Source organism: Aspergillus undulatus (assembly GCF_047715775.1).
Source record: "Aspergillus undulatus strain CBS 261.88 unplaced genomic scaffold BDV17scaffold_39, whole genome shotgun sequence".
Taxonomy (NCBI): Eukaryota; Fungi; Ascomycota; class Eurotiomycetes; order Eurotiales; family Aspergillaceae; genus Aspergillus; species Aspergillus undulatus.
In genome coordinates this window covers 167,946-192,778 of record NW_027396643.1, presented here as the reverse complement: position 1 = coordinate 192,778, position 24,833 = coordinate 167,946, and the positions used below count along the sequence as shown (strand labels likewise).

Genomic DNA, 24,833 nt, shown 5'->3' with positions numbered 1-24,833 from the left:
ACCACTCAAAAACCCACGACTAAGAGGCGAGTAGGCTACAACTGCAACACCTAGCTCCCGAGCGGTTTCCAACAGCTTGTATTGTGGGCTTTCAATCTCCAGAGAAAATGTCGGTAAACCGCGTGCTATCATCGGCTATTCTGTTGGCAAACTTTGTTGCTAGGAAGATCTTCTCCCTCTTTGATTGGTTTCTTTGAAACCATTTGCCCACTCGTTATCGCCGAATATATCAGCTGTAGGACGATTAGTGATGGGACATGAATAAACAAAGTTTTAGTACCAGTGCCCCAGAAAGTCTCCCCGAGGTCGTATGCTGCATCCAGGAAAACCAATTTCTGATTGTCGGGCTTCGCAACTCCATAGTAGGCACTTAGTCCCATAAGTCCTAACCCCAGGCGAGGGACCTCGGGCCATCTCTACCAAGCTTGGCGGTGGGGAGTACAAACATGGTAGGTACTGTTTGTCTGATTTCAAGGCGGCGTTTAAAGTGACTTTCCAGCTGACTTTCTCTTATAAATGTTGAGATTAGCCGATCAAAAGTAGCGGATCGTTTCATCCTTTAAAGTCATTGTCCTCGACGACTTTGTCAATGGCAGCCCTAAGTGGGTAAGTGTCGTCCGTACGACCTGCCTATTTAGGATATCGGATTGACGACCTTTGATCACCGAGGTTTATGCAGAATTGTTCTGCTATTTCCACGGTTCAAAAGTTATGTCTCTATTATCTGTGTATTTAAACCACCGTTTGCAGCTAGATTGAGAAATCAGACCTTCATTCTTTGATCTTATTAGAGGTTGATATCGAGTAATTTACACCTAGACTGAAGCCCATAGTAAGTAATTGCTCGCCGGATAAACTCCGCGTAAACTCCATCCGTAGTAATGTGGATCATGTCAGCAACTGAGTACGGCCTACAATCCTTTCTTCCAACTGTCAACCGCCTCGTTGTTCAAGGGTTTCCCTCATAAACCATGGAGAGCGTGAGATAGCGCGAAAGCCGATTAGTCTCGTGGTCATGTAACTGCTCGTCTGTGGTGTCTTTATGAAGTCATCGCAAATGGCAAGAGTACGCGCACATAAATCTTCCTCGGCTTCAGTCCTCTTCTAAATCTTCAACAACCAGTTCCCCAACACAACATGTTTTCTATGAATGGTAAGGTGTTTGCGGTTACAGGTGCCGCATCAGAAATGGGTTATGCTGTTGCACAACATCTTGCCCAGCTCGGAGCTAAACTCTCAAGTACCGATATCTCGAGTGAAGGCCTTCAGAAAACTGTAAATGAGCTGGAGAGTCTTATTGGAAAGGAGAACGTGCTTGATCGTGTCGCAAACATTTGTGATAATGTCGCTGTTGAGAGTTGGATTCGGGACACTATTCGCCAATTCGGTCGTCTGGATGGCGCGGTCAATGTCGCGGGTGTACATCCACGAGAATCTGGCAAAGGGCCTATCTGGAATGTTAGCGATCACGATTGGGCATTCGCCCAGAATGTGAATGCTATGGGAACCCTCAATCTTGTTCGAGCCCAGCTGAAGTACATGGTCAGGGCAGTCTCACAGAATGAAACAAAGACCGCATCGATCATAGTCTTTGGAAGTAGCGTTTCAGTGACTGGGGGGTGCCAATCAAGCGGCATACATAACAAGCAAACATGCAATTTTGGGTCTCATGCGCTCGGCAGCCATGGATGCTGCAGCATATAACATCCGTGTCAATGCGATTTGTCCGTAAGTCTACCTTCACTTGTTCGTTGTAATTATTCTTTTACTCATTATGCAGGGGCTCCATCGATACACCTTTGCTACGGGGAGCTGTTCCGGAGAATCAACTGGACAGCGTCGCAATGTCTGTTCCTCTCAAACGATTGGGGACCCCTAAAGAAGTGGTGGGATTGGCTGCCTATTTGTTGCATGAAGATTCTGGGTTTTGTACAGGAGGTTTTCATATGATTGACGGTGGCTTAACAAGCTGCTAACTACACTTTGGCCTGCTCCAAGGCGTGTGATGGGGTCAATTGAAAGCTGGACAAGCCTCTTGGTTTATCACAGCCATCTCTGAGTGTGACATCACGACCCATCAAGGAGAAATGGATGCTGGTTGGCAGCACACCGAGGCTGAGCGCATCACTATTTATACCGACATAACACCCGCATCTCCCTATTCTTGTTCTCTTCTTGTTAGTCTCTTTTGTCAATGCGCCACTTGATAAACAGCCTTCACCATGCTAGAACGATACCACAACCTCCACCGTACCCACTCGTGGGCCATCTACTCTACATTGACCCCCAAAAGTCCAGCCGGTCCTTCGAGCACCTAGCCGCACAAGCTAAGCCGTTCCCTGTAAGTAATGAGCATTCTCGTCTAGCACGTCATATAGATTAGAGAACGTATTAAAATCCAAACTCCGACCCATGCCTCGAGCTTCTAGTCAGAAAAGATGGAAGTGCCTAGCTCGCAAATATACGATGTGGCCTTCCAAGTCTTTGATCGATATAGAACCGTCAAGGCCAAGTGTAAGGGCCATCCAGTGCAAAGAGGAACTGGTGTATGGGGGAACGAGCTCGATCGTGGCCCTCTTTTCCTAATTGAGGAACTCCATGTTGCAGCACTCGAGCTACGCCGGCAGGGGCTTGGGCAAAAAAATAGTGTCTTTGCTTCTGAATAAAGCCAAACAGTTCTGCCTGGATGAAAAGGGGACGGGAAAATGCAGGCCTTGTCTACGGTTCCGTTGAGGCGTTTGAGCGAGCATGGACCCTCCATGCCCTGGTAAGCCCCGGAATACTAACAGCTGATATCGAATCGCAGCTAATGGGCAAGTCGGCGGAACAACATTTGACGCCCCGGGATCGAGCTTAATTCGGCGCTATTTACTTTTGCGAGCGTGCGGATTTCGCCAGATCGAAGTATCTCGCTGGTCTGCTTTTTTGTTTGATTCTCAGCATCAATCTCGTGCCCTTGCTGTGGCTTCTGATTTCGACCCCCGTAGAGACAATACCAATGATCTCGAGGATGAAGAACTCTACGAGGCATCTCCGTTTACTGAGGTAAAGAAACTGAAAATAGAAAGACCTCGCGACTCGTTGCCGCTGCATCATGCAGCTCTTACTCTAGCGGATGATGAGCTCAGAGTGTTCTTCGTGACTTTAGCTGACAACAAGATTGGCTGGGATCAAGTGACAAGCTCGGAAGCCACGCCTCTGCATCTAACAGCTTGCGAGCTCAAACCCCTGAGTACTCAGTGGCTACTTGAGAATGTCGCCAGCGCGGACTCTTGGAAGATGGCTCCGGATATTAATATGTACACCTCGCTTGAGGCATTGCAGGAGAATTTAGAGATCATGCGAACAAAAAAGGAAGTTGGATCAAGCGTCTTGGACCTATCAGACCACTTTAGAGGGTACCCCGATACCGTAGTGTCCTGTCTCTCCTTGCTTTCAGGATGCGATGCTTTAGGGCTTAATGACGCATGCCACCGATACGGGTATACATGCGGAGATTGCGTAGAAGGGTTTCTATCCGCCCGAATGAGGTGCTCTTTGATATTTCACGGCGAGACTAAGTACGACTTTATTCAGGAAGATATTGACGATGGCGGCTTTTGGATAAAGGACAACGATTACATCCTCGTGCACCTTGAGTCTGATGTGCGAAAGAATCTCAAACCAATAAGTTATTTCGAAAAGGCTTTGTGAATATTTTCCGAGTCGCCGTGGAGTATCTCAAGACAAAAAGAGTTCCTACCACAGATAATCTCGAGTGGTCCTGTAACAATCGGAGCAAGTGGCCACTGGATACCAAAAACTACCTGCGACGCGCTGGGACGCAGATGGGTTGTCGGGCAGTGCTTCGGTTACTTGTTCGACACTGCTAAGGAAGAGGATGAGAAAGCAGGTAATGGAGAGTGTCAAAGCTCCCTGAAGGAGGAATGGTCAGACCTATCGACTTGCAGAAATGATCATGAGTTTGAATTTGTTGCCAGGGCTTGTGGTTACGGTGGGGATGATTCCATTTCGTTACGGTGGTGGTAGATCGAATAGTTTCTATCACCTATAAAAGCAGCAACATATTCGGATTTGCTACTCTTTAGACCATGCTAAAACAGTGGCTTAAGCACAGACAAGGCTGATAGTAAGTGGCGACGAAGAGACCAATCCCGTGAGTTAGGCTTCCCCCCAGGGCTCAAGGTCCAAGTTGAAATGCCGATGTTCATGTAAGCTATTAGCTTCGGAGTTAAATAGTAGGACTCCAAGATGAACCAGCTATTCAAGAGGACATTTATCTAGGATGTATGCCAGCTGTGACCTAACAAATGTCCGAAATCCAGAAGTCTCGGCTGAAAAGATATACACTTGATCGGTCTCTCTGATGCATATGCCTAAACAGCCGGTGTATCGGGCGACTATACTGAGAACATCGAATTCGGACTGAACAAGGTCCTTGATATATGGAACTTTGTACTGCTTAGAATTTCTTGATTAATTGGATCAAATACAGTATCTCGACATACATTCATGCCTTCGGTCTCGAGTCGATGAGCTCCCTCTCTGGCTCACTACCCTAAGCAAAAGCCCCCTTATTCTTCTCAAGGAAGTCCTTCCAAGTCGTAGGCTTGAACCCAGCATCCTTCAGCAAATCCTGACTCTCCTTCAAGCTCCGCCCGTTATAGTACCCCGGGTCTTCAACAAACAGGTGGTTCTCCAGCATCTCAAGACCCAAGTACCCAGGCATGAAGCCCTTGTAGGTCTCATTGTCAACCTGCACGAACCGCGTCTTGTGACCTGTTACCTCTTCGAATTCTTTGAGGATGCGCGTGGACGTGTAGTAGTCGGCCGCGGCGAGGATCTGAGACCCAGTGGTCTTTGAGGGGTTCTTGAGTGCGATTGAGACGTATTTCCCTGTATTAGAATGTCAGTCCCATCTCTCGAGTAATAACTGGAAGTGTTGGAGGATAGATAACTCACCCATATCAGCATCAATATCAACAAGCGGGAACTGCGCACCCTCTCCAACAGGATAAGCAAGCGTGAAAACCCCATCTTCGCTCTTCCGAATCATACCCAGCGAGGTGTAATTCGACATGAAGTATCCCGGCAGCACGAACGTCGATTTCAGGCCTAGGGACCGGATATACTGTTCAACTTGAGCCTTGTGGTCGAAGTGCGGGACGTCTTTGAGCCGCCCGCCGCTCGCCTCGGTGACGTTGAGCAGAGACGAGAAAATGAGGTGCTGCACGCCGGCCTGTTTAGCTGCGTCTGCGACGTTCTTGCCCTGCGTGAGTTCTAGATTCGAGTTCTCGGTGTAGGTGGGTGTGGTGACGAGGAAGACGGAGTGGGAGTCCTTGACTGCTTGGACAAGAGAGGGGACTGAGGTCATGTCGGCCTGGTGTCTGTTAGTTAGGTCATTCTGTACATGATGATGGGAGAATGGAGGGCGTACGCTTATCACTTCAACGCCCTTGTCTGCTAGGGCTTTGGCGTCGGGCTTGGTGACATCGCGGGTGATTCCTCGCAGCTTGAACTGCGAGGAGAGGGTTGAGTCGGAGAGAATGGTGCGGATGACAGAGCCGCCCTGGCGACCTGTGGCTCCGAAGACAGTTAGGAGCTTGGACATTGTGATTGTGTTGAGATGTGTAGAGTACTATTATAGCTCTTGGAATGGGACGTGGTTCAGTGTTGTAGTAGGAGGCAGTAGGAAGAAAATGTGCTTGCTGATGAAGATGAAGATGATGACTCCTTTCTCAGGGAATCACCACCCTTATATACCTTTCGATAGCCAAACCCTTTGGTAGATCTAGTTCCAGACCCTGATCCATGTTGCTCCGCTCTACACGGTGGAAAGTAGATCGACTGGCGAATGACATCAGGGCCCCGGATCTTCAGGCACCAAGGCACCCGCTGAATAAGAATCGGAGGCTCGGGCTTCCGCGCCCCGACCGACGCCGACGGCTTGGCTGACCAACCCTGACCAACCTGAACACCGATGGGACCGAGCGCCGACTCCGTTACTGACCCTCCAGAACACTCTAGAAGTCCTCAAGGTAATATGCATGATCATATAGAACTAAAGCTGGCCTGACACACATTATGACTGGATGAGTATAACTGTGCAATATATCATCATTATAGTATCTTTCAATGCCCTCTTGCTAATAAGCCATCGTCGATTCTTGGTTTTAGAATATGTATCTTATGGTGAGTATTTCATCGAACCCGCAGCCCATTCAGAATACTCTGCTCATCATTTCAACGGAAGATCAACAAAGTGCTCCGGCTGTCCCAGCAGCGGGCGATAGCTTTACCTACACGAGTTGCCCGCCCCGGACTTAGAGCGCCTTATCTGCGGTACGGAAACAGCCATGACAGAGTTGTTTCACTTGTTTGGAGAGTCGACTCGAGACTCAGCCTTCAGGACGAGAGAACTTGAGCGTTGCGGGTTCTTTATGCAACTATATACCTGGTGCTGTAGGCTAGACCTGGATTGTATCTTCCTGGTCCACCAACAGACAGGTATCGGCTCTACCTTAGTAGGCAGTCGCAGATGCCTCTACGAACAGCAACGGAACGCCCTTGCCAATTACGCGCCACAAGTTTTCATACTCGGATGCTGCTGGGCCGCGAGGTGATTGGTTCCTCGCTTAGTACCGGGGATTTTAAAGCCTTCGCCTGGCCCAGAGCGCTCACCTGCGTTGCGTTGGAGGATAATGGCAATGGAACACTCTAGCGGGAAGACCACGAATAATCACTGAGCAGCCCTAGATGGTCATGGTCCTTGTCTGCGGAGAGGTACGCCGTGTTGTGCTACGAGGGAGATGAGCTATCTGTCAGGTGCACTGCTCGAAGGAAGGAAGCTACGGAAGTTATACATCGTGAGTACCCGGTTGTGACAGCTAATGACAGTGGATAGGCAGGAATAAATCTTTCTTTTACGAAAAGCATAACTACTGGATTGCACTCATCTTTTATAATTTTTAACGATGACGCTTGCACACAGGGAAACCGCGATTCCCTTCCAATGGACAAGAGCGTCCAGAAAAATTTTCCAGTCTGCCAGGGGTAACAGGCATGGAAACAAACTTCCTGAAGGTTGTGCCTGCCTCGTGGTTTCCCTCCCTGAGACACCGTTATGTTTCCCCCCTTTGGTACCTCTCCGATCTGCAGGACCTGCTCTTCCCTCTTCCCTATCCCCGTCTTAATATCCTTATTTGAACCCCGGCAAACTGCCCGAACAGCAGCAGCTTGGATTTACCCAGAACACACGTCTGGCTACTCTTACGGACCACTCAACTCCTCACTAATCAGCCGGATCGCCTTCCCTATCAACACCGGATACGCAATTAGGCGTAGAAAGCAAAAGCTGCGTCAAAGCCTAAGCCGGACTCCAGAGAATGATGGCAATAGCAACGACCAGCCAGAGGCCCGAGTTGTTTTGGAGAGCACTCAAGTGCTTCCATACATCTTCATCGATCGGCCACGTGAAGCTTTGGCGTTTGCGAGGACGGCGCATACCTCAGACGACCAGTTCGTTACCTTTGTTGACGGCTCAGCTATAGAAAGACCAGTGTCTCCAGTTCCCTTGCCTTCGTCTTACAGCTCGTCCCCCTCCTCTTCCGTTTTCTCCCAGGAATCCAATCCTTCCCTCGGCTCCTTCAGCAGCCAGTCTTCCTTTCCCTCCCCTTCGGCGCTTCCTCCTCGTAAGAAGGATTGCGGTGCATTAGTGTACTACCACCAGGGAAAGATAAATGGGTGCTCCTGGGTTTCAGCCTACCAGGCGTTGGATCAATAGAGGCGGCTGAATTGTGTGCTGTTGATCAGGGGCTAAATATCGCCCTGGAGAAAGTCCAGTCGGAGGGGTTTAGTAAGCAGATTAACATCTTTACTGACTGTCAAGAAGGAATGCATTTGCTTGCAAGGCACCTGAGGGGCACGTCCAGCCAGTCGAAGCGTTCGAAGACAGCGGTGGCAGCGTCCAACAAGGCTCGTCAACTGCGTCAATTTCAAGTGGTACTTGAGGTTAGATGGGTCAAAGCCCATATGGGCAGTAAGTTCGGTGGAGGAGGAGAGCACGTTGCTGATATGATTGCGAAAAACGCGGGCATGTATACGTCTCGCCTGTCCGACGCGCAAGTCAAGGAGCTTGAAGGACAAGTCCTGAAAATGGAGAACCCGTACAGCAAAACAAACCCGGCTAATCTACTAGTATGACGCCTGATATTTGCATTTGCACATGTTTGCTCATGTGCTTGTGTTTGTATCTGCTTGGATCTCGAACTAGCTGACTAGCATCTTGGCTAAACAAAACCAACACACGACGATCAGGTCTCCCCACATGTAATTCAGCCTTGTCAACCTTGAACCTCTTCTGGTCCTGGCGCCTGCCCCAGCGCTTATTTCCTTCCTCTATATTTATACCCAGACCCTGTCAGTTAGCGTGCTTATATATTCAATATAGCCCGAAAAGAGCGCCCCAAATACACACCTCATCAAACAAACGCATAATGACCATCTCCTCCTCCACCATAAGCCCCCCACTAGAGCGCCGCACCTCCGCTCTCAAAAGCGAGATCGTTGAGATCTGGTCTCAAGTTCAAGCCCGTGTCGTCCAACTCGCAGGTGGCGACCCCTCGAAGATCCAAAGAGACCTTACCATCGAAGGCGTCCTCTCCTACCTTGACAAGGCGCAGGATCTCTCAGAGAACAAAGATGGCGAGAGCAAAATTCGCAAGACGTTCGAAAGAACGCTGCAGTTTATCAATACCGTTGGAGGTATTGTTGCAGCGGATGCAGGAGAGGTCGGCCACCTTCTGTATTTACAATTTTTGTGATTAACATTAGCAGGTCTTCGGCCCCTCCGAAATATGCTACAATGCCGTAAGCATGGTTATCCAGGCATGGCAAGGCTACCAAGGGATCTTCGAGAGCCTTGCAACGCTCCTTGAAAGATGCGGGCAGTATATGGCGCGACTCGAATACTACATCAAAGGCGGGCTCGACGCAAAGCTCGCGAAAGTCGCTTGCCAACATTTGCAACTTTTCGTCGAGATCTGCGATCGGTCCATCAAGCTGCGACGCAGCAAGCGCCGAAAAATAGCCGTGTTCACGAAGCTCCTCTTTCTTAACGATAACGACATTGATGATTTACTGACCAAGATGGACTCGCTGGTCGATGAAGAGGGGCGCCTTGTTACGGCCCAGACGTTCAGTTTTGCCGCTGAGACGGTCGTGAGTACGCGTGAGAATCTGGCGATTAGTAGGGCGGTTAATAGCAAGATTGACATGCTTATCGCGAGTCGGTCGGATAGTCTGAAGGAAAGCGATACGCGGCGACGGAAGGAGAAAATCCTTGAGACGCTGGCATTTGATGAGAATAAGCTTGACAAGGAGAAGAAGGAGCCAGATCCGTACTGGCAGAGGATTTATTACAATTATCGAAAGTGTGTCGTGCCTGATACGGGCAAGTGGGTGTTCGACGAAGCGGAATTTAGGGCTTGGGAGAAAGGAGTTCACGGTGCGCCGCCTATTCTTGCTATCGAGGGCACGGAGGGCTCGGGGAAGAGTTATCTGACATCTACGGTTATCCGACGGCTGAGGAATCGTAGCTTGGCGGAGAGCTCGGATGCGAGGACGCTTCTTGCATTTTATTTCGTGGAGGGAGACTCCAAGGAGGAGCTGAAGAGGATGAACCATCTCGATGTGATTGCTAAGTCGCTCATCTGGCAATTCGTGCAAGCCGACGCTTCCTACATGAAATCTGTTGCCAACATCTGTGAGAAGAGTCGAGACATTGACCCGCATGAGTTACCTGGCCGGCTGCTTTTCGAGAATCAAGACATCGGGCGGACAATTGACGCCAACTTCTTCATAGTGATTGACGGGCTAAATGATATCATAGGCGACGCTCTGGTGCCATTTCTTCAGAGCGCCCTAGATAGCTCTGCGTCGCACCGCAAGATCCGAATACTATTGACAGGACGGCCCCGGGCATTCGAGCAGATATCCGCCGCAAGCAAAGACATTGCTTTTCGAACGATCCATATCAGCGAGCGTAATAGGCCCGACATCGACATGTATATCGAATCGCAAATGGACAGCATTGAGGCCCTCCGGAATACAGATCGATTCGGGGTCCCGGACCTGCGCAAGAAAATAAGGATTGCGCTTCGAGACAAGACAGCGGGCGACTATTTCCGAATCAACACAATTCTGAAGCGGATCAGCCATCTGGACTATGTCAATGACATCGACCAGGTGCTTGAAAATGCAGGCAGGGAACGCTCGCAGCAGATCGAGGCGGAGATCGAGTCGCTGAATAGTATGAGGAGCTCAAAGGAAATCGCAGAGATCAACGAGATCATTCTCTGGATTCTGTATGGCAGAGAATGGCTCAAGCCTAGACAGATGGCTGCCGTGCTTTTTGTGCAGAGTGGCGAACTCTCGCTGTTGAGACTTGAAGCGAAGTTGCAGTTGAAATACACGTTGTTTGAAGTGGATAGTGATGGCGACGTCGACTTCCGCTCTGGCGAGATTATTGATTTGATTCCTGAGGTAGGTCAGGTACAAGGGTCGCCAGGCTTGGATGGGAAAGAGCGACAGCGCACCAACAGGGTTCTACCAGAAGAGGTTGATATCGTGCGCCACTTCCTCCGCAGCGTTTGTCCGCCTCAGCTCTACGACAAGTTCGACTTTGAGACCGTCTTCGACCAGAGACTTCATCATACTGGTGGGTACATTTACCGCGATGATAAAGACACGGCCGAGGCCAAGCTCGCCGTAACCTGCCTGCGCATCCTAACAGAGAAACGAGACGAAAGAAGAGAAGTCATACGACCGTATGCTGTGGACTACTTCAACCAGCATCTAGCTGCTATCGACATTTCACTGGTTGACCGGCAGTGGAAGCGTCAGGTTGGGCCACTTCTCGTAAGGCTCTTTCTAGACGAAGCGTCGACCGATGCTCTGCTATGGACGAAGAATGTTGAACAGGCCTCGAACTTTGCGTGGACAGCGCGCGCTGCTTGGCTCGACGGGAATGGTGCGGCAGCGGAGGTTGTGAGGTGGTTGAGAGAATCGGTGGTTACGGTGGATATCTCTGACTCTGAAGAAAAGGCATGGGTGTTTCAGCTTACAAGTAGCGCGGCGCCTGAAAAGGAGTTGCTTCAGCGGCTTGCGAAGCGGATGGTGGTGCATTGGCTGAGAGAAGAGACGCCCCAGGCACTAGCTGTGTATGCGTTCTCGTTCATTCTCGGATCGCTGAAAAAGGTACGCTCTATTGCTAAGCAATTGAATTGAAACTACGACGGAGGCTTACATACTTCCAGATCAACCATAGTGACCAGGGCCAAAATGCAGACGCAAACTCAGAACTCACAACGCAAGAAGACATCTCTGAAATTGAAGAGTGGTCTCGCACGCTGCTGGATTGCGACAAAGATTCTTTATGGGAAGTCCAAGTGGCCGTGATTTTGCGCAACTTCGACTTCGACGTCCAAGCTGAGAAGCGATGTCGGCGTGCACTCGAGCTCGACTCAACAAACTGGCGTGCATCATACTACCTAGCACACGTGATCTCCTCCAATACAGAAGCCATCGACATCCTGAACGACCTCATCAGCCGTCTCGGCGCGGATGAACATTGGATGCAGGAACCAAACCATGTCATGGCCTTCGCCGAAATGCTTTATGATCGCGGTCAGCGCTTCTGGGACGCAGAGCAGTTCGATAAAGCCATTGAGTCGTTCACAAAATCTGTGCAGGTCAACTACACGGGATTCAAGCGCATCTTGACCATCATCGAACAGTACTACGACAGACGGCTGTGGTCTGAGATTTTGGCACTTCTCAAGACAATACAATCCGGCTGCACTGACTTCGGCTCGGGCAATAAAGATCAAGAGAAAGAAAAAACGCACTTGTCTCATATGCTCGTGGATCTCGCCGCCGAAGAGAGCTTCCACAGCATTGTCCTCCAGACGGCCGTTGAAACAGGTCAATTCGAGTTTGTAGAGCAGGTGTATGACGATGCGATCAAATTGTCCGCTCAGCGCGAAGCCTACACGAGCCTCTACTACATCCGCTACCACTACGCAAACGAAATGTTCCAGCAAGATAACCGCGAGGAACGCGCTGTCGAGCTATGGCAAATAGCTCTGAAGGACGACCTGCCCCGCTCGTTCCTAGACATGGACTATATTCTCCCTAGCCTCACAGTGAAGCTTGCGCCATTCTATCTCGCCCGAGCCCGCGCAGCACAAAGCAAAGGGGACAGCGTGACAGCACACACCTATCTTGAGCGTATCGCATCAATCACACCAGACGAGACATCCGAGAGCAACGTCATCCTCCCCGCCAAGCTCTATCTCGCACGATACTACCAAGTTCTCGGTCAAGAAACGAAAGCCAAATCCATCGTGCGCAGCGTAGTCAAGTTAGCCCTGGAGATGCTGTCCGATGACGACGCTGACAACGACTACCTTGCGTACTGGAGACTACTTCTTGTATTCCTCCCGCTTAATGACGAGGCGAATGCGCAGGCAGCCGTGGTTATGGCCGCGCTGGCGAGTCGGTCCGCATTTGCGCATGTCAATCCGGGTGTGCCCGTTATAGATGAACCTTCTTCGGCCGTCGGGAAGAATGGAGGAGGAAAGGAACAGAGCAGGCCCAGGAGCGGGAGTGGACCTGGAAAACCCAAGGAACTCAGCAAGAAGGAAAGAAAAGAGCAGAGTCCTCGGCTCCGAAATAACAGCCCTAGTCCTTCTGCTGCTGTCGCCGGCCTACGTTTAGAGACCAGCCCAATATCGAACCCAACAGAAACACGCCGCCCAAGCACACCCATCACGCATACAAGTAACAGCACGCCCGCACGAACACCAGAGCTTAGACCCTCTGACCATGGCGCTGGTGGTCTTGACCTTGAGGATGACGCGGCGGAATTGTCACCCTCTCCCGTCTTCGCAATCTGCGACGGAAACTGCGGCCATTTCTGGGAAACAGCGAACGAGATGTGGTGGTGCAAAGACTGTATCAATTTGACCTTTGACAAGGATTGTTTTGAGCAGCTGCAGAACGATACGCTACCACTCAAGGTTTGTGATAAAGGGCATGAATTCCTGAAGGTTGCTTCGTGGGATGAGGCCCAGAGTGTGCTCAGGGGAGCGCCCAGGGGTTCTGTGCCTTACAAAGACAAGGCCATCTTGTTGGAGGAGTGGAAGGGGATCATTTACAAGGATTATATTGAGTAAGGGGAATGGCTTAGGCCGCCTCTACTATCCTGAGTTACTGTACTATCTTGGATGAGTTGCTTTCAATCCCACGGCGGGATTTGAACATTTGGACAGAAGTAAATGCTATTAAAATTCACAGGTAGAGATCTAGAAGCGGAATAAAGTATCCATTAGGGTTCGGATGCCCTATAGCCTGAATGAAGTAGAAGCGGACGTCCACTACTAGGCCAACGGGCCAAAGAGCAACAACCGTATATGAAGCCCAGCTTATCCATTCAGACCATCTCTACGTCACTTGCAACCCCGTCAACGTCGATAACCCCATCCTCTCCCTCATCCACATCGCCCTCACCCCCAACCTCCCTACCCAAAAGTTGCTGCTCACAAAAGCCCTCATCCTCAAACACCTTCCCCAGCCAACCAAGCATACTCCTCCAAGCCTTCGGAATAATGCACTCTGCGTTGAGCTCTTCTCCCGAAGAGTAGCAGTTACATCCGTGCTTCTGACTTTCGGAGTTCTCGAGTCGGAAGCCCAGCGGTTCGGGGGAGAGGAGGTATGCGCGGCACCGGGACGAGAGGAATGCGGGGAAGGATGCTTGGTTTGGTCCTCCGTTGGTGGTACCGTTGCCGTTGCTCTCGACTTGGGTTTCAGCTTCGAGCTCGAGCGGGAGGAGGTCAGTTGTGACGGTGTGCAGGGGGTTAGCAAGACATATTGCTGAGATATGCGTGCTCCAGGTAGACCCTAGATGAAGTAACGGGGTTAGTTATCAGTTATGGCTGCGATGGACAAGACAAGAATCTATTGACCACCACCACCAGAGTCGGGACCGCGAATGCAAAAAGAAAGCAAAGAAAAAAAGTATCCACTTACAATTCCTCCCCAAATACCTGACAACAGCTAACCCCCCCTCCGCAGCCCCAATAACATCAATTCTAGCATCATTCCTGATAAGTCGTCCCCTCGCGTCAAGGAGCTCCTCAAAGACCGAGTCAACATGTTCTTGCCAGTGGCGATTACCCGGTATCTTGTTCCGCTCTGTTTCGGCGAGCGGAGGATCAACTGCTGAAGCGCGAGGCAGGGCAAGCTTCGATGTAAACGTCATTGCTTTACCCAGTCCGCAGTGCCAGAAGAGTTGGCCTGTGTTTGCGAGGATTACTGCGGTGTCACCGTTTGAGGGGGAGTCGGAGTGTTCATTTGTTGCAGCTGCGCCATTGGCGCCGTTGATGTTGATGCCGTTGGCGTTGGCGCTGTTATCATGGCGACCGGGGGAGAGAACCGCCTTAACAAAGTCCACAGCCGAACCAACATTGATGCCTTCGGTGCCGACGGTACGGTAAGCCCAGATACCGAGGTCCTGGACGGGTTCTCCGAAGACGAGAACGATGCGTGACGCGTTGGCGAGGTTCCTGGAGACCAGGATTGGGACGTGTGGCTTCGTTGGGTCGGAGGTGAGAGGGAGACGGAGGGTTACTAGGCCTAGTTCGTTGAGACGGGAGAGGACAATCTTGCGGATACATTCTGGTGTATTTATTAGTTTGTTCACAGCGACGTAGTGTTATGTTTGGACTTGACGACTCGGGATTGTGCTTCGCTTACCATTCATTGCAGCCCGCTGCACTTCATTCCAGCGGTCGTTCCGGTTGATCTTGAATTGGAACTCCTGTGTTGGATCTGAGATCTTCCTGATCTGATCTTTGTCATTGATGAAGTAGCTGAGGATCAAAGGGATTAGCTTTCAGTGCTGAGCTCGAGCTTGAAAGACTCACCCTAGCTTATCGAGCTCAGCAGGGAACTCCGCGTCTGCAGGAAGATCCTGTCTGTGGTAGACGAACATATCGAGTCCAAGCGGGTGTTGTAGGGCTTGACCCTGGAATGGTGTAAGGATGGATTGAGTTGAGGTGGAAGACACAATTGACTACCCTATGTCGAGTCTCACCCGGCTTTGAAACGGAATGAGAAGGATATTCCTCGAGGAAGTGGGAAGCAGTGGAATATGAACAAATAAAGAAACAAGGAAGTGAAGAGAACTTGAAGTACCGCAAGTTGAGGTTGTCGTTTGCTTCAAGATTTTGGTGACTGCCCTCCGTTTGTACGCGCTTCAGAAATGATACACCCAGCGACTGATACGAGACAACTCGAAGAACTGACAGATCGAGGTAAAATGTCCCGTAATCTCATTTCAAGAAGCAGGAAGACCAATATGTTGAAGAAAAGGAAGCCTCAAGTGAGAGTAAATTGTCTGGTATAAACCCATCTAACTCGCATATCGTACAATCATCCTTAATATGGCACAAGAAAACAAACGCCAAGCCAGTACGCAAGCTCACAAAAACCAAGCTTGCCAGACCGTTGTAACCCAGTATAACACATATCTTTTTACCAACTAGCCTTCTTCACTCCCGGTAGTTCACCCGCGAGAGCCTGTTGACGGAATTGATACTGGAGGAGAGAAGTCTTCGTTAGCCTTACTCACTCATCCAGTGACGAACATAAACATAAAGTCCAAGTAGGGCGCTTCGCTTACTCTTGCAATCCGGAAATCTCTAATCACACTCCTGGCTGTTCCTCCTGCTACGCATCGGTTCTTGATCTGCGTCGACCGGGTGTAGGCGTGCATCTGGGAGAGCTGGAGCTGGGCCTGGGCGCGCATACGCTGGGGGAGAGAGGTGTTGCGGATGACATAGCGGAGGGCTTGTCTGTCCGAGAGAAAAGATATTAGCAGTGGCCCTCAATGTGCTGTATTTCGAACAGTGGCACGGCCTGGAAAGTTCAAGGAATGCGAAGGTCGCCGTACCGATCAGGCTCGTACTGCTCGAAAACTAGGCGCTTGGTGTTGTCACGGACGACGCGGGGGTTAATAAAACCCGTAATGTCGAGTTTCTTGGGGCGGAATTGAGACATTATGGGTGCTGTAGACTGGTAAATTGGTCGAGATTGTCGTGAGTCTGGATTTCTTAATCTTGGTTATCGCAGGATTCCGACTCCCCGAGCCCGATGTCACGGGATCACAGTTCTTGATTCGGAATAGCGCAATTTTCCACAACCTCATGTTAGGGAAAAGTTTTCTATACATATTTCAATATCAAGTAAGAATATGAATAAGTCTGGTAAGCTGCCATGGCTGTAGTCTTCAACCGTTCTACGGATCTTGGGAATGTTGCGAAAGGATGGCTATACGTCGATGTCCTTGCCTCGAGTAAGAGCCTTAGCCCTTTGTATACACAATGCAAACCCTTAAAAGATCAACTACGAACACGAGAGAATGCCTCTTGGGTCTTAACGGTGTTAGAAACGTCGGCTAAGGAGCATCTGAAAAGACGAGCTGCTGGAGTACGCTCCCTTGCTAAGCGGGTGATACCCCGGTGAGAGCCCCGACGACTTGGTAAGATTCATGAAGAACGACATGGCATTCTCGAGAGGGAAGATTAAAGATCTGGTTGAAATGGAATGAGCGTAGTAGTGGTACAACTTGTCAATTCGTCATGCTATCTGACGAGAAGCGTCTATCTCTGTACAGGGAATTGCTTGCAATATCACGTCGACGGCAACACATCATGCGACACACCGGCCATTTCATTGTCGCTCAGAAACATCCATTATCTCGACACTTTAGTGCTTAGCAGCCTGGCGGTTGGGGTTGCGGGGGTCGTTCTTGAACTCGGCAGCTGGAGAGGGGTGGAGGTTAGCAATGTGGTCGCCAACGGCTGAACGAACATCAAGCGGGATAGTAGGTTATGGGAACCGCGAAAATGAGCGAGAAGAAGATGCCGGTCACTCACTGTTGGCCATGGCGTTCTGGGCGGAGTTGATGCCGTAAAGGATGACCAGACCTAACCGCACGTCAGTATCGGTATGTATAGCCCTTCAAATTCCAAATTCTATCCAATATAGATCATTTCAAAAGGCCATTGGTCGCTCGATTGATTCATTCGGCAGGAAAGTAGCACGTACCGGCAGCGAAGAAGGGGCCGAGGGGACCGGCTGTATCATAGGTCAGTTCCATTCTCTACTAGCGACCGGTGACGTCTGGCGTCTAGAGAAACATACCAACAGGGGCGGGGAACTTCTTGGGGAGGATAGAAGACATTGTAGCAATGCGTACAGCGAGATCTGTTGCTTGGAGAGATGCAGTTGATGTTCGGGGAAAGAGTGCGACTCGCAGGAGCGGCAGCAACGAGGTTTGTCCGGAAGGCCGGGGACAGTCACTAGCCGCTTCTGGAAATATTGGAATGCCGCTTTTACTGCCCGATAACATCCCTCACCATGTAAACAATTGATAAGACATCAACAACAGCATTCTCGATATTTGCTTTCCTTTGCAAAAAATAATAAAATAAAAAAAATCCTTGGCTAAATTAGTGCCCCGTATAGAAATTCATCATGACGGCCTCCCTTGCCTCCTCAGTCACATCCCTCCAATCCTCCCTCCGATTAATCGACTCCTCAATCTCCATCCTCGACGACGGGGTCAGCGACTTTCCCCGAATGTCCAAAGTCCTCCAGACAACAAGAGTATGCCCCTCACCCCAGTGTTGGCCCCGAAATACCTTCCACTAACACCGAATCCTCAGCACTTCGAACTCCTCCCCGAATCAACAATCCGCGAAGCGCAACAATCCCTCCTCGACGAAATCACCCCAAGCATCGCCCACCTCCTTTCCCTCGCCTCCAACCACGTCGAGAAGCTCTCGCGACGAGAACAGGGACTACGCGCAAAATGCGAGCTGCAGGAGGGCAGACTCGCCTCTAACGAAAGCCGACAATCAGGCTCGGCGCGAGGACAGAGAAGTAGTACGCCGCGGAATCAAGCACAAGTCAGTGAAGCGAAAGCACTCGAGTACAGGCGGTTGGTTCAGAAGAAGGAGAGGCTTAGGTATGCGGTTGAGCGGCTGGAGCTGCAGAGTACTCAGCGGGAGAGGCAGTTGAGGAAGAGTATGGCTTTCCAGTGATTGAGGTTTAGTTGATGGGATGAAAGTGAGACATGTCTCGAGACACTGAATAGCTGCCTCTTTTCTCAAGAAGTCTAGCCCGACTCGTTAACCGCGCCGTGATAGAGCTCCGGTCGATCCGGGGCTGTTGGGGAACGCCCAGAAGCCTCTTGCGCTTGAGCGACCTGATCGTCGCGGGACATCACGACCAAGACTTCCCACGTCCCCGCTTCCATTTATGAGAAGCGTTTTCTGACAGATAGAACACTCCCAAGAGGTCTGGCGGGGATAAAGAGTCGAGAAAAGACAATTGAGAGAAGAGCTCAATTGCTTCAGGAGGTATAATGCTATGTTACAGTGATTTAGCGCCTATTATACAAATCTTCGTCCAAACTGTCCCTTCAGTCCGTGTAGTGTCGCCATGACGCCTAGATCCAATTCCAGATTATTCAAAAACGCATCAAATACACGTCATCCTAGGGTTTCCCTAGCCTCTTTCTTCGAAGCCTTCCTGAACCTTTTCAGTTCAACCTGCTTCTTCCAACTGGGAACCTTCTTCCCCTTCTGTTTTGTGGGAATCGTGAGAGCTGGACGCACACGACGGCCAGACTCATCGACATCAGGGTCACCCTCAAGATCATCTTCATCCCCCTTCTCGTTCCTTTCAGCTGCGCGTCTCGCGAGCCGCTCCTTCTTCCCTTCACCCTTCGTATCGCCGAGCTTCAGGTTCCTAGGAATACGAGTCTTCGCCCCAAGAGCCCACAGGTCACCCCAGTATGCTTTGCGAGCATCCTTGTATGCCTGTTTACTGAAGGACCGGGGGACAGTCCAGCGTTCGATCTTCCCGGCTGGCGTGCACATGTCGAAGATAACGTGACCACGGCGTTTCATGGGTTGATAAACAACTCGAGGTAAGGAAAGAGCGTGGAAGTTGACGTTTGGTTGAGAGGCGACAGAGTTAAGGTCGAATACGCTATCGGCCTCGGCCACAGCCTCAACCATAGCTTTAGTGGTTTCGGGGTTTTCGGGCTTGGCTTCAAACACTTCGGTCACATCCTCCTCGTATCCTTCGAAGGCGGCGTCCGTGGCTGCGACACCCTGGGAAATACCTTCTGTTTCGCGGAGGTCAACACCGCGCTGGACGGCGAGATAGCTGAATTTCAGGTCCTCGTGGTTGCGGTCCCTGGCGCCGATGATGCGCTGGTGGAAGGGTGGTCGGATGTAGCGTTGTTCGAAGTGGCAGAAGTCCTTGCGGCCCTTGGAGTGACCGTGGGACTGGTACATCGGGCATCGTTCGTGGTTAGTGCAGGGGGCGATGATCATGCCGGGCTCTTTCTGGACCTTTGCCCCTTCCCCGACAGACTCGGTGAGCTCGTCGTATTCCGTTGAGCCAGGACTAGCTATGTAGCGCTTTAGGAGCATCTCACGAGCTCCGGCAATGGTCTCGAAACCTTTTTGATGTCCCTTTTCTAAGAGAACCAAGACTCCGCCGTTCGGGTTTAGAAGCTGCCACAGATTCTGGACGTATTCTTTGCGCTGGTAGTCTTCGTCGAAGCCCATGAGAGTGTGAGGGGCAATGATAAGGTCGAATTGCTTTCGTTGTGGAGGTCTTTTGTCGTGAACGGTGGGCGCTTCCCGAGTGTGAATGTAGTCGGGTAACCGAGGGAGAAATGTCGTGTTTTCAAGCATTGCACTGGCACGAAGACGGAGAGGATCTGATCCTGTAAGGACGGTCGATCGTCCCAAAGGGACGGGTTCTGACTTGGGATGATCCGGGACCATGAGCTCGTATTCTGCGCGGAGAACATCTCTCCATGCGAGAATACCTGCACCACCGGCGCCAGCGTCGAGGACGTTCGGCCCGCCTTCCTGCGATATCAAAGGGCGTATCCAATCCCGGCCAAGACGTTTTCGAATCTCGGTCAATACACTCAAGGTCGATGCATACATTCCGGGATATAAAACCGCAAGGTATGCATTAGCTTCCATCTCTGACATAAAGCGCTGGGATGCGCTGAGACCGATCGCTTGCTGTGGTTCTTGAGCGCGAGCAGGCGCCGTCCTGGTAGACTGAGGGAGAAGCTTGCCACCAAATGCCTCAATAGCCGCCTCCGCAATATGCTTGTTCGAGGCGTCTGATAAGATGGCGCTAATGGGGCCGGTAAGCGTGTCTTTCGGTGGGTAGATAGTGCTCGGATCAGTCGAGAATTTGCCCTTCAATGTAAGCGGATGCAAACGCGGCGTGGAGTCCTCGGCGTCTTCCTCTAAAGTTTCAAGCCCTACTTCGGCACCCAGTTGCTCGGCAACTTCACGAGTTCGCCGCATTTCAGCAGTTTCGTCCACTGGCGAATCTTCTTCCATATCATAAACAACCTCCACATCCTCGTCCATGGCCATTTCATACGGTACTTCCTCCCACTCTCCTCCGGCATCTTGACGGAAAAGTTGATCGGATTCTTCTTCTTCGACCATGGTCGCTTTTTCAGGAACGACGATAGGCTCTCCGTACAATCGAGTATGAAGTACCGTTTCCTCCTCGTTCAGATAACCTTCAGGCAGAGTCTCGCCGAATAGTTGTCGAGCCTGCTGAACCCGTTCTTCCGCTGTTTGCCCGTCCGGACGGTCGACCGCTTCGCTGGCGACTTCGTTAAGGTAGTCATTGCCGGAGGCACCGATTCCGGAGTACTCGTCTGTAAGGTCAAGTTCGTCAAGAAGTTCAAGGATCTCAGCCTCCGTGGTGGTTATCTTGTCGACCAAGGCGTAGATATCCTCGCCCGGCTCCGCCTTCGAATCTGCTTTCTCCGCATCCGAAGAGGCATGTCGCTTTTCAATTCCGAGCTGTACTGGTTGAGTTCCGATTGAGTTCCGCCCTATGCGACGTGTTGACGACGACGACGAAGGATTAAGTCCACTCGATCCAGTGATCGTGGTCGATCGAGAGGCCCCTCTGTTTCGGAGCTGCTGCGAACCGGCATGTAGCGATTTGTACGGAGCTTGCCCGTTGAGCTTGCAAGACTTGGACCGAGCAGCCCGTAAAGCAGGAGTCCGCGACAACATCCTCAACCCTTCCAGTGCCCTGAGAAGGAGAGAGCTAGAAGCTGGGCGATGAAAGAAATTGGTCGCCACATCGAGAGCTCGAGAAAATCAATGCCAAGCAAGTGAAATTGACCATGTCCTATTGGTTGTCGAGCTTTATGGTGATTACATAACTATTTACATAAGGAACTGTACCTACATATGCGGACGGGGTCCGACAATGTTCGAGAACAGAGGTATACGCATAGAATAACAGACTTAATTTGGATGCAGTGTTTGAACAATCGGCTTGAATTCATTCACAGTCACACTCCAGCATTGCAGACGCAAAAGAAAGCCGCAGTAGGTGTATATGTCACTACGACTCGCTATCGTCATCATTACCCATCAGGACTTTTAGAGCAGTCTTGCACTTGACCACCTCATGATGAAGTGCCGTCAACTTCGCCATGACCGCCATGAGACTAGGGTCCTGACTCTCTACGCGTATCTTCTCCTTAACTTTGACCTCATCTCCCTTCCACGAAAACACATCACCAGCTTCATCATGAGATGGCCCACGAGTGCCGAACAGACGATCGCGTATAGAAAACCCAGTCAACGAGATGTCCGTCGCAAATGCAGTTGGGGTGTGAGTAGGAGTTGTAGACTCGAGAGTTCTGAGATAAAGTACTAGAGCAGAATCTGCAATTGATAAATGGAAGGACAGATGCGGGGGTAAAGGAGGATCGAACATCTATGTCTGTCAGCCATCGTAAGTAAGGGGCACTTGCTGTGTCTTACATTGTCGGGTGCACTCGTCTCCCACCATTTGCCTCGAACGTTATCACTTTCTCCCTTTAACATTTGGCGTCCCTCAGCAATGGTCTCCCCAAGGAGATGGAGCTGGCTATATATGAAGCGCGCATTCAGGAAGTCACCCGTCCAGGTGCTCACGTCCACAATGTCTAGACACTGACGGACCGAGTCTCTGACTGAGATTAATTGTCCTAGTGCCAGCTCCGGAGTATTGGGGGAATTGGATAGACACAGCCGTGTAGTAGGCGCACCTCTAGAGCTTAACGAGGCAAGGCGAAGTTGAATGTCCTGTCGCACAAGATTAGAATGATTATAACAGCGAGAAAATCAGTTGACACATACTCCCTTTACGACCTTTGTCCCGACTCTTGTCACGAAGCCTTTTACATTTTCAGACCGCATGGACGATAAGACGAGTGTGGACCCTGGCTCCTTGGGAGCTAGCAACGCTGCGCATTCTTGCAGACCCTCTCGCAAGGAAGCGAGGGAATCCTGCAACGAGCGCAGCAGCCATTCTAGCTCTCTTTCCTATAATAACGCCAATTTAGCACTGCAAAATTCATAGAGCCAGTAGCAAGATACCACTGCCGAGTGGTGTAGCGCAAACGTACCAGGGCAGCATCGGCCTCCTGGTCCAGACGCTCTGGGGGAACCGGTGGATAAACCCAAGTGGCCATTTCCCCGGACTGCTTGGATTCAGGGTCCTGCGCAACTTATTTCCACCCTGCTTCTGCCCGAAGAAGAAAGCGATAAGATAAGTATAGTAGGCTTGGTAGCAGTAATCGTCCAAGCCCCTATGCCTCGGCCTCCTGGCGTGGCTCTGGCGTGGTCCGTAACGAGGATCGGCGGAGACCCAACCAGGCAGAAAGAAAACCTTCAAGCTAGGCGAGGCTTGCGGTCCACGTTGATCAGCTTAGCGTTGGAACTGGAGCTGGGAAAATTGGGCGTGGGTGGTGCAACGTCAGTGACTGGACTCGTTGATTTGAGTTGGTCAAAGTTCCCAGTTGAACTAACGTCATGGACATCGACTGATGAGTGCCTGATCGGGCATGGTGCCAGGCGCTAGTTTGGATACGGCTCACGGCCAGGTCAACTATCAACCGATGACGTCGTGATCATCGCGCAGACCTTTGCTTCATCCCCCAAGCTTGAAGCTCCCAGGTCGCAGTCATGCTGTCGCTCCCCCAAGCATTATATCATTCATTGCCGGCGGACCTTAATGCTGCGGCCGGAGTCTCCGGATACTTTAATAGGGTAGCTTGAGCCACACCCCTCAACATTTCATTCCTTCCAGCGTTCTTGAATCTTTCCAGCCCCCGACCCCTGCATACCAATACCTACTCCGGACTATTGTGCCGAATTTCAACTTCCTTTTGAGGTCGTGATAGTCAAATTCTATCTTCCTCTCGTCGCACCATCTTTCTCCGTCGTCTCGAATTGATTATAGAGGCAACGGTCTTACAATGCCAGTTTCCAGTACATACTTCTCTCTATCTCTCCATCCCCTTTTCGTAATATGGGGTTAACTAACGACTCTTTCCCTGCAGGAGCTGCTCTGGGCTTTCTAGGCCTCTTCTTCACTGCCGGAGCCCTCTTATTGATGTGGCTCGTCTTCCTCGGCGGTGTAAGAAACACAAACCCCATCGACCAGATCTACTTCCTTCAGGTAGATACAGGCAACATCCCTGGCGCACCAGCAGTCTCACGATGGACATGGTGGAATATCTGCTCTGTCGAAAATGGCAGGAACGTGTGCGGCGACACGCACCCCGACTTCCCATTTGACCCCCCAAGCCAGCGCAACTTTGGCACTGAGGAGAACATCCCTCAGGCGTTCATTGGGTGAGTCGCGGTGCATCACTATGCTATGTACGCTCTTGCTAACCAGTTTCTTGTAGGACCAACCACTACTTCCTGACTTCCCGCTTCTCATGGCCGTTTGAGATCATCGCTCTGTTCTTCGGAGTTCTCTCCTTCTTCACGGGGTTACTTGCCATGTGCACGCGCATTGGAAGCTACATCTCCGCTTTCCTTGCATGGCTTGCTCTGACCTTCCAGACCATCGTGGCCTGTCTTATTACGTACGTTGAACCTAGCCCTATACCGCGCAAGGCAAAGAAAACTAACTTCATGCAGTGCCGTCTTCGTTCAGGGCCGCAACCACTTCAATGCCAACGACCAGAGGGCCCGCCTCGGCGTCAAGGCTTTCGCGTTCCTGTGGACTGCCGTCGCCTGTTGGTTGATCGCATGCGTCACGTACTGCCTGGGTGGGTCAGTTAGCCGAAAAGACAGCGGGTACAGCGGTCGTAAGCAGCGCCGTCGCGGTTTCTTCTCTGCGCGCCAGGCCGATGCGGAGCGCAACAAGGAGGTCGCTCCTTAAACCTATACCGCCCATCCATATGACGACGAATCGGCCACTTAATCCGGCATGCTACATACGAAACGGCATGCTATAATACATCAGGCCGACCAATCCCAGTACGACCGGTGGCAAGAAAGGAAGCTCTTCAGGCGTCAGCGTCATACTCTACACCATACGCAACGCGACCCTGAATCCACCCGGTCACCACGCTACGCTATATACGTTTTCCAATAAGTATCGCAAACACCGAACACTCGCCTGGTCAATACGGCTGTACGCTCGCTCCAACACTGCCATTCAGTGCATTCGCTCTCTACCAGTGCTGTTATCTAGAATCCGGCTGGTTTGGCCCAGCCGTGATTTACCCGCTTTGTGATTCATGTTGGACCTTCATGATGACATGCATCTTACGGATCTATCAACTACTCTACCTTACTAGTTATCTTTAATGTTTGCTGTCAGAATATTTGTAATATAATGTGATACTTAAT

General features: G+C 50.9%; 9 protein-coding genes across 9 annotated transcripts; 4 read left to right on the top strand and 5 right to left on the bottom strand.

Annotated features, from left to right (window-relative positions):
- Positions 1-2,438: 2,438 nt before the first annotated feature.
- Positions 2,439-4,029, top strand: BDV17DRAFT_299411 (uncharacterized protein; the record flags this gene model as incomplete). Its single annotated transcript, XM_073763873.1, has 4 exons — positions 2,439-2,646; positions 2,712-2,817; positions 2,853-3,645; positions 3,706-4,029. The coding sequence occupies 4 exons, from the start codon at positions 2,439-2,441 to the stop codon at positions 4,027-4,029; spliced, it is 1,431 nt and encodes a 476-aa protein (XP_073613666.1).
- A 423-nt stretch (positions 4,030-4,452) lies between these two features.
- BDV17DRAFT_268670 (NmrA/HSCARG family protein) lies at positions 4,453-5,905 on the bottom strand. Its single transcript, XM_073758484.1, has 3 exons — positions 5,438-5,905; positions 4,963-5,380; positions 4,453-4,896 (listed from the first exon to the last, which is right to left on the bottom strand). Exons 1-3 carry the CDS (start codon positions 5,609-5,611, stop codon positions 4,559-4,561), a joined length of 930 nt encoding a protein of 309 aa, XP_073613665.1. The 5' UTR covers positions 5,612-5,905; the 3' UTR covers positions 4,453-4,558.
- Positions 5,906-8,203: 2,298 nt separating this feature from the next.
- BDV17DRAFT_141927 (uncharacterized protein) lies at positions 8,204-13,293 on the top strand. The gene is made up of 4 exons (XM_073754314.1): positions 8,204-8,328; positions 8,450-8,789; positions 8,836-11,256; positions 11,316-13,293. The coding sequence occupies exons 2-4, from the start codon at positions 8,496-8,498 to the stop codon at positions 13,233-13,235; spliced, it is 4,635 nt and encodes a 1,544-aa protein (XP_073613664.1). The 5' UTR covers positions 8,204-8,328; positions 8,450-8,495; the 3' UTR covers positions 13,236-13,293.
- A 199-nt stretch (positions 13,294-13,492) lies between these two features.
- On the bottom strand, positions 13,493-15,052 carry BDV17DRAFT_299410 (uncharacterized protein; the record flags this gene model as incomplete). The annotated part of the gene is made up of 4 exons (XM_073763872.1): positions 13,493-13,959; positions 14,089-14,736; positions 14,815-14,930; positions 14,985-15,052. The coding sequence occupies 4 exons, from the start codon at positions 15,050-15,052 to the stop codon at positions 13,493-13,495; spliced, it is 1,299 nt and encodes a 432-aa protein (XP_073613663.1).
- A 2-nt stretch (positions 15,053-15,054) lies between these two features.
- BDV17DRAFT_268664 (mitochondrial 37S ribosomal protein uS14m) lies at positions 15,055-16,181 on the bottom strand. Its single transcript, XM_073758483.1, has 3 exons — positions 16,013-16,181; positions 15,743-15,914; positions 15,055-15,657 (listed from the first exon to the last, which is right to left on the bottom strand). The coding sequence occupies exons 1-3, from the start codon at positions 16,117-16,119 to the stop codon at positions 15,595-15,597; spliced, it is 342 nt and encodes a 113-aa protein (XP_073613662.1). The 5' UTR covers positions 16,120-16,181; the 3' UTR covers positions 15,055-15,594.
- Positions 16,182-16,513: 332 nt separating this feature from the next.
- On the bottom strand, positions 16,514-17,515 carry BDV17DRAFT_268662 (F1F0 ATP synthase subunit i). Its single transcript, XM_073758482.1, has 4 exons — positions 17,266-17,515; positions 17,170-17,199; positions 16,998-17,048; positions 16,514-16,883 (listed from the first exon to the last, which is right to left on the bottom strand). The coding sequence occupies exons 1-4, from the start codon at positions 17,471-17,473 to the stop codon at positions 16,828-16,830; spliced, it is 345 nt and encodes a 114-aa protein (XP_073613661.1). The 5' UTR covers positions 17,474-17,515; the 3' UTR covers positions 16,514-16,827.
- Positions 17,516-17,598: 83 nt separating this feature from the next.
- Positions 17,599-18,167, top strand: BDV17DRAFT_293172 (DASH complex subunit SPC19; the record flags this gene model as incomplete). Its single annotated transcript, XM_073762538.1, has 2 exons — positions 17,599-17,730; positions 17,790-18,167. The coding sequence occupies 2 exons, from the start codon at positions 17,599-17,601 to the stop codon at positions 18,165-18,167; spliced, it is 510 nt and encodes a 169-aa protein (XP_073613660.1).
- A 450-nt stretch (positions 18,168-18,617) lies between these two features.
- Positions 18,618-22,657, bottom strand: BDV17DRAFT_283041 (tRNA methyltransferase RSM22; the record flags this gene model as incomplete). The annotated part of the gene is made up of 6 exons (XM_073760294.1): positions 18,618-19,939; positions 19,973-20,915; positions 21,637-21,918; positions 21,966-22,268; positions 22,323-22,508; positions 22,592-22,657. 6 exons carry the CDS (start codon positions 22,655-22,657, stop codon positions 18,618-18,620), a joined length of 3,102 nt encoding a protein of 1,033 aa, XP_073613659.1.
- A 588-nt stretch (positions 22,658-23,245) lies between these two features.
- Positions 23,246-24,828, top strand: BDV17DRAFT_141836 (SUR7/PalI family protein). Its single transcript, XM_073754312.1, has 4 exons — positions 23,246-23,456; positions 23,528-23,822; positions 23,879-24,061; positions 24,117-24,828. Exons 1-4 carry the CDS (start codon positions 23,444-23,446, stop codon positions 24,358-24,360), a joined length of 735 nt encoding a protein of 244 aa, XP_073613658.1. The 5' UTR covers positions 23,246-23,443; the 3' UTR covers positions 24,361-24,828.
- Positions 24,829-24,833: the final 5 nt, after the last annotated feature.

Excerpts from the sequence above, each read along its gene's own strand:
- BDV17DRAFT_141836 (XM_073754312.1), top strand. Across the intron at positions 23,823-23,878 it reads ATCCCTCAGGCGTTCATTGG|GACCAACCACTACTTCCTGA; the intron begins GTGAGTCGCGGT and ends AGTTTCTTGTAG. Across the intron at positions 24,062-24,116 it reads ATCGTGGCCTGTCTTATTAC|TGCCGTCTTCGTTCAGGGCC; the intron begins GTACGTTGAACC and ends AACTTCATGCAG.
- BDV17DRAFT_268670 (XM_073758484.1), bottom strand. The coding sequence starts at position 5,611 with ATGTCCAAGCTCCTAACTGTCTTCGGAGCCACAGGTCGCCAGGGCGGC. Across the intron at positions 5,381-5,437 it reads AGGGCGTTGAAGTGATAAGC|GCCGACATGACCTCAGTCCC; the intron begins GTACGCCCTCCA and ends AACAGACACCAG. Across the intron at positions 4,897-4,962 it reads TGATATTGATGCTGATATGG|GGAAATACGTCTCAATCGCA; the intron begins GTGAGTTATCTA and ends ATTCTAATACAG.
- BDV17DRAFT_141927 (XM_073754314.1), top strand. The coding sequence starts at position 8,496 with ATGACCATCTCCTCCTCCACCATAAGCCCCCCACTAGAGCGCCGCACC. Across the intron at positions 8,790-8,835 it reads TTGCAGCGGATGCAGGAGAG|GTCTTCGGCCCCTCCGAAAT; the intron begins GTCGGCCACCTT and ends TAACATTAGCAG. Across the intron at positions 11,257-11,315 it reads TTCTCGGATCGCTGAAAAAG|ATCAACCATAGTGACCAGGG; the intron begins GTACGCTCTATT and ends ACATACTTCCAG.
- BDV17DRAFT_268664 (XM_073758483.1), bottom strand. The coding sequence starts at position 16,119 with ATGTCTCAATTCCGCCCCAAGAAACTCGACATTACGGGTTTTATTAAC. Across the intron at positions 15,915-16,012 it reads GAGCAGTACGAGCCTGATCG|ACAAGCCCTCCGCTATGTCA; the intron begins GTACGGCGACCT and ends TCTCTCGGACAG. Across the intron at positions 15,658-15,742 it reads GAGATTTCCGGATTGCAAGA|TATCAATTCCGTCAACAGGC; the intron begins GTAAGCGAAGCG and ends TCTCTCCTCCAG.
- BDV17DRAFT_268662 (XM_073758482.1), bottom strand. The coding sequence starts at position 17,473 with ATGTTATCGGGCAGTAAAAGCGGCATTCCAATATTTCCAGAAGCGGCT. Across the intron at positions 17,200-17,265 it reads GAAGTTCCCCGCCCCTGTTG|CCGGTCCCCTCGGCCCCTTC; the intron begins GTATGTTTCTCT and ends CCTATGATACAG. Across the intron at positions 17,049-17,169 it reads CGGCCCCTTCTTCGCTGCCG|GTCTGGTCATCCTTTACGGC; the intron begins GTACGTGCTACT and ends ACGTGCGGTTAG.